General features: G+C 34.7%; 1 protein-coding gene across 1 annotated transcript; it reads right to left on the minus strand.

The window, feature by feature from the left end:
• Positions 1–2,757: 2,757 nt before the first annotated feature.
• On the minus strand, positions 2,758–4,618 carry LOC110844201. The gene is made up of 6 exons (XM_022090347.2): positions 4,378–4,618; positions 3,812–4,162; positions 3,462–3,697; positions 3,235–3,397; positions 2,988–3,096; positions 2,758–2,891 (listed from the first exon to the last, which is right to left on the minus strand). Exons 1-6 carry the CDS (start codon positions 4,589–4,591, stop codon positions 2,858–2,860), a joined length of 1,107 nt encoding a protein of 368 aa, XP_021946039.1. The 5' UTR covers positions 4,592–4,618; the 3' UTR covers positions 2,758–2,857.
• Positions 4,619–6,747: the final 2,129 nt, after the last annotated feature.

The following is a 6,747-nucleotide window of genomic DNA, read 5'->3' on the forward strand; positions in this document are numbered from 1 at the left end:
AAAAGCTAAACAAATAGCTCAAAACATACATAATCATACAAAAAAATTGTGAAAAATTTTGAATAAGTAATGTGATTGAATTGCATTCGACATTGTGGGTGAATCTTCCAAACTACCAGGAGACAATCTTGGTGTCCTCGCCGCCACACTTTATAGTGTCATTGTGATGCAAACTAGGTCTTGGAAATGGACATCCATACGCTTTTTCAATTCCAGTCCTTGCGGTTTGCCATTCTCACCTCTGCTCTCCATACGAGACAAGTGACAATGATAATAGACTGGAGACGAGGAGACAACGGGAGAGATGTGGACGTGGATAGGTGGACAGAATATGTATCTAGGTTCAACCACACGGGGACCTTTGTGCTTGGTGGCTGAGGATGAGTGTGTAACGTAACTGGAAAAATCTGAAAAGTTACGTATGGGAGTCGAAAATCTTAGGTCACCATTGCAGGTGACTTTCTCGAGATTAGTCCTGGTCCTATACCAAGCCGTAATATTTCATTTATAAAAAATCCAAATAAATAACTAAATTTAATTTGTTAAATCATACATATTTCACCCAGATTGCTTTGTTAGGAAATAGTGTTTAGTTTTTCTATTCGCATTCCATTCGAAATTTTTATATATTCATTTAATTCCGAAACAAACACAAACACACAATTTTACTTAGTCTTAATTTTTAAGAAAGGTCGGTTGGGTCATTGATGAATTATTTGACGTAGGGCTTTTAAAACTATAACACAACATTTTTATTCCTCTCATGACTCGAAATGAATATTTAATTAATTGACATTGGTTCTATAATGGTTATATTTATGTATGTAATAGTGGTCATGCATGCATGAGCACATAAATGTACAATGCATAGAAAAAAAGAGTCAAAGGAGAAAATTTCCATCAAAATTTTGTTCCTTGTTCCTACATAAGCTCAATTGATTCTAAAAGATGGCCGCAAGCACTGCTACAACCTCGATCCGACAAAAGGCGGTGGTAATGGATATTTTTACCAATTTTGAGTTGCCACCTACCCCTCTGTCACATATTATTATTATTCTTCGTCATACAAGGAAAGGAGACCAGGAGGCAGCAGGGTGAAAGGGGAGCATAACATATTGGACCTCATTGAGAGTCAAAGTTTCAATTTGCTCTGCGAGATCCGCCAGCGAGAAATATAAAATTCTGGAGGGTACATAATGTCCAATTTTCGAGTGATTGGGTCCATATTCAAGAGTTGCATCGCCTTCTTTTCCCCTCGTCACTCGTCGTCTCCTTCGTCTCTTGGTAAAATCCTACACACTTGAACTTTCTGGAGAAATTTTTGTAGTCTGTCCTTTAAATTCACAAGATATATTTTTTTCTTTCACACATATGTAACAGTAGTAAATGTGTGGTTAGCTTATGAGCCTGTACTTATATGTACATGTTAAATTCTTCCTTATGGAATGAAGAAGAAAACACTATACATATGTACATAAAAAAGTAATCACACTATTTAATTAAGCAATGTCTTATACCTACGAAGGTATACGCAAAATGCTGCCACAGCCTATTTATAATTGTGAAATGATCAAAAAATATACATTCAACAACCTAGTAGAAATAGAATGAAATCTATGTATTTACATAAATTTTTTACTACTTTCACTAAATTCTAAAATTTTCCCTGCATGCGTACTTTTTTCTAAAAAATCAACAAAGCTCTCAAAGTTCCCCACAAAATGAGATGGAAATACATCAAGACCCTCATAATCTTGACGTTGTAAAAGTGACCAAAGCTGAGCGACATGGGTTTAGAAGATTTACACATTCTTTTGATAAACTTCTTGTCTCGTTGTTCACCCCATGGGGTTTTCCTCCAGTAGTCAACAAGGCCAGCACTTTTCTTCAACATTAATCCCGCAATGTAGAGGGCAACCGTCCACTGGAATAAAATTGACCCCGACGCCATACAAATGATCAGTTTTACCACGCTATGTATGCAAAATCTAGAGAAACATTTAGACGCAAAATATATTTGGTTAATACTTACATACTGGTAGATCACATTTATAGTTGAATAAAAAATAATGTTTGCTTTTTACCTTGTCACTGCAAAAATTGAAATGATGATGCAAAATGTTTGTACAACGTATAAAGGCGTTAGCATAGCAGAAAAACTTTCATTTAACTTTTGCACAATCAGTTGGCATGATCTGTACATATGGAAAATGTTGCCTGGTGTCCTCAGGTCAGCGGTTGTATTAGAGCGCAGTTTACTTGAATTATTCGGCCTAAAAATTATATAAATACATACGAACAGGTTTCTAATACAAAGTTTCGATTAAATTTTGAATGTGACCATTATTCAGCATACGTTAATTCAGTGAATATTTGTCGCCCTGTAATAATCGTTGGTAAAAAGCAGATTGACACTATTGTTAGCCCTGGAATACTAGCCATGAAGTATAAATTGAACAGCAAGAGTCCGAATGGGAAATAGAGAATTATAAACAGCCCAACGGGCAAAGGCATAGGAATTCCCTACGATTTCGAGATAAAAAAGCCTCTCGATTCTAAGCGAGGGTAGCTCGAAAAGATCTCGAATTTACAGTTAAATGTCCAGCGAGACCTAAGGAAATCCTCTCGATTATTCGGAGATATTGGCGACACGATTTCCAGCATTAATCGACGAGATTTCGTATTTGCCTGAATATCGAATTCCTCTCGAATTTTATGCGATTTCATTGGGATTAAAAAAGTAGCATACAAAATACATTGCATTGTTTGTGTCTTAATTTATTTTACAACAAATAACTACCAATACAATTTGTATCAAAAAATTAATAAGTTAATGATATAATTTATAATTTTATCTTCACTCAGGATTGCCAGGTTGAGCAGCTACATTTCTAAATAATAATAAAATAGTCCATACATTATACAACGATTCAATTTGATATATATTCATAGAAATATATATATTAATTTAATGTTTCTGTACTTACCTCCTTTGTCTAACTCGATCATGGGCTTGCTTCAAAACAGTCGGAAGCACTTCATAATACTTAATCAAGGTTGCTTCTCCAGATGTCCGTGGATTTCTCATCAGTGCATCTAATAATTAATTAAGCAATTCACATAATTAGACGCGCTCATAATTAGCTTTAAATGACCCCGCTCGATAAAAAATTCATACGAAAGGGTCTGATTAATGAACTCAAACCATAATACGATATTTTTATTTTCACTTACCAAAAATCGAATTCACAAGAAGAGCATGATCGGCCAGCGACAATTTTCCCCGCTTCCCTTTGTGACTATAGAGTGAACAAAGTTCATCCGTCATTAAAAAGGACATCATCCCTTTAACGGCTTCTAACAAAGTTGCACCCCCGCAATCTTTCAGCTTACGAATCTATAAAATATACAGCAATTAAAACATCTTTAAACAAAAACATATTCATGGTCTAATTACATACCAATGCATTTTTGGCAGCCTCATCATTTTTTAATTGCTCATCCAGTGACGAAAGAGCTGCAGAATCCCGAAGTGGAAATAATCCGAAAGGAAAGGAGAAAGTTTGCTGACTGGAAGCGAGCGGTTGATTATACTGATTATTCTTTAAAATCTGCACAATTTCATCCAGTTGATCTTGTTGGCGATCGAGTACAATAGTTATTCTTTCTATTTTCTTTAGAATTTCAGGGAGTAATCCTAAAAATTATTGTTTTGTTTTTAAATTAATTAATGTTAAAATATTGCATTTGTGAATAAATGATCTGCATTCACAAATAAATATAAAAATAATCCCTTTATTATCTTGTGTACCTTGATCGCCAACGGTTCTATTCATTTCTTCTACCCTTTGCGGGGGAGCCTGGCTCATTGCATTATTCAGGATTATTTCGCCACGCTCCATTCCTCCAAAGTCGTCGCCCTCATTTCCTGCAAAGTGGTCCCCCTCTTGATTCCTTCCCGTATCGACACCAGCAGCCAGCAACTCTTGAATTGTGTAAATAGTTTGAGAAGTTGAAGCCATTTCTTCAATTTGATGTCGCGGAGGGTTTGGTAGCTGAGTAACGGGTCCAACATTCTTCTTCACGACACGGCGTTTGGCGCTGGATAAATCAGATGTTCCCTCTGCAACTTTGGACTCCTGTCTAGCTTCTTGCAAAGTCCCTTAATATTAAAAAAATATATATATATATATGTAAATAAATGTAAAGAATACATAATAAATCATTTGTAGGTTTTTAAACTCGATCTTATTGTTTAAGGAACAACAAATTATTGTTCAAGATCTCACCAAATTAAAGTTATCGTGCAACTGCTAAATTGTGAGTACAATATACTAGTTATTGACTTCATGGAAATTACTTAATTTTTTCACTCACCATATTGTCCAAGAACTCTTCCTTGATATTGTGTCCAGTCTTCCTTGGGCGATTCACAACGTTTGATTGCTTTTTTTAAAACTTTATGTCCATAATTGTTCGGCCATAAAATGGAACCATTAGATATCCATGAAACTGGAATGGCCTCCACAGTCTCTATGTCTTGATTATCTTTACACTCTTTAAATACGACGACGGCGTATTTTTGCTCCATTTTTTATTCGTTGAAATTATGGAGTTGAGGAATAACGATAATTTTATTTTTTCGTTTTAAAGCCACACACTTAAATTGAACATCACTTATGTTAAAAGTATTTATGGGACTAGTAGCACTATCAACTTCAAAAATGTTAACAATCGATGAATTACACGGATACTCAAAGAAATTGTTTTTTGAAGTAAAAACACGTCCAATTACGTTCCCATCAGTTGCATTTTTAACGAAGTGACTAACTTCTACTACTTCACCGGTTTTAAGCAAAATGATATTATCAGGGGATTTATTACTAATTATAGAGTCCCTAAATACTATTTTTTTAAATGCGCAAGAATTATTTTTTTTAGCATTACTAAAAGTCACTGAATTTTTAGTTGCAGTATGCGGAAGCATGCTCACCTCGTTTTTCTGTTGCTCAATGATGCGGCGGTATACTTGTTGGAGGGGAAGATGAGACCCTTTAATTAAATTTTTAATTTTTCCCAAAAAGTTTTCAAATGGAAATGCACTGAAGGAATTTAAGTCCCCATGTTTTCGTACATCATTGGTCAAATGTATTAGGCCGTGTACATTGTATGATAGATTTTCTTTTCCATATAATTTTTTAAATTGTTCCACGAAATAAAGTAATAAATCTTCAGCGTATTTTAAATTCGGTTCGGTTTGATTAGTGATTGATAACAACCTAACAGCAATTGATAGCACCAAAAAATGTCTATAATATTCTTCACTAATTATTCCTTTTAAGACGATCGGTCCCGTGTAGAGAAGAAACAGGCGGAATTCCGTAGCTTTCCATCTGTCAACTTCAGAGAGAGGGCGACTTTTTCTCACAAAATCACTTGTCACACAAGGTCGACACTTTTCAAGACGAAGTGATATTTTGTCAATTGATTTTTTATTTAGTCTGTAGCTTTTTCGTTTTCCATGTACAAAAATTTTTAGAATTTTTTTTGTCACTCCTAAGCATACAAGATGCATGAACTCGTATGGGATGTCTCCAACTAGATCGAGGGGTAAATTTTCAATCACTGTTCTATAATTATGATGAGGGGGTTGTTGATTAGCACGAAATGAATGATTTGTCCTCAATTCACTGTTCGTTTTTAAATATACTACACGATTCTCTTTATATTTTCCTTTAACGATGCATTTTCCACAACCGTAGTATCCAGTGTGACCCTTGATTCCAGTGACAAATGCACGAGCAGGGGCGTCACATACTATGCTTGACAGTTTAAACTCATATTTTACATTATTAATAACTACACCGTTTTCGATTAAAGCTTTTGTTTCTTGAACAAATTTTTGCAGGTAGTTATCTACGTCACTTGGCTTTTCATTCCCAAAGTAAAGTCCAATAATAAACACTTTTTTCGTTTCAATTACACGTCCTAAAATTGGCCAAAACTGTTTAGATGAACTTTTAAATAGTGGGAGTCCATCAATATTTATTTGAATTTTGATTACTTTAGGGTTTGGTCGAAGTAATTTAATTGACTGCTCAATTATACTTTTATAACCAAAGTGAATATATTGTCCCCCACCGCACTCTTCAACCAGTGATGTTGTCGGGGTTGCTAGTAAAGTTCTGCCATCGACAGGTAATTTTGGTAGGCTTGGTTGTTTATTTAAAATTGTCAGTAATCCATTAAATGCCGATCTTGTTATTTTATTATTCACACCCCATTCTCTTAAATCTTGCTCTAAATTATATGGCACTGAAGCAAATTGGTCTGTACTTAAATTTGTAAACTCATTCACCGACTCAATTACACTATTTTCTAAATTGTCTTCGTTAAAATTGATTTCAATTGTGTTCTGATTTTCGGACTGGGGATTTATTTGTGAACTGCTAAAATTAACTATATCAGTTTGAAAATGTGAAATATTATCTGTTACATTGTTATACATAAATTTGGCTACATTAGCGCTGATTTTCCTAAACTGTGACCTTTTACAAAGACGGAACGTTGGAGTTTTACTTACTCGTCCCATTGTCACAATGGTAGTAATAATATATCAGCTGGATCTGGATATATTTAATTAGTCCTTTTTGTATTCGCTAAAAATTCGCTACGACTTCGAGTTACCATCTTAACAATACTTGTAGATTCGCAGGGATATCGAGAGTAATTCTGACACTAATCGTC

The sequence above is a fragment of the Folsomia candida genome, unplaced genomic scaffold (genome assembly GCF_002217175.1).
Source record: "Folsomia candida strain VU population unplaced genomic scaffold, ASM221717v1 Fcan01_Sc002, whole genome shotgun sequence".
Lineage (NCBI taxonomy): Eukaryota > Metazoa > Arthropoda > Collembola > Entomobryomorpha > Isotomidae > Folsomia > Folsomia candida.

Coding starts and splice junctions, on each gene's coding strand:
- LOC110844201 (XM_022090347.2), bottom strand. CDS start 4,591: ATGGAGCAAAAATACGCCGTCGTCGTATTTAAAGAGTGTAAAGATAAT. Junction 4,163..4,377: donor AAGAGTTCTTGGACAATATG/GTGAGTGAAAAA, acceptor TTTAATATTAAG/GGACTTTGCAAGAAGCTAGA. Junction 3,398..3,461: donor AGGCTGCCAAAAATGCATTG/GTATGTAATTAG, acceptor TATATTTTATAG/ATTCGTAAGCTGAAAGATTG.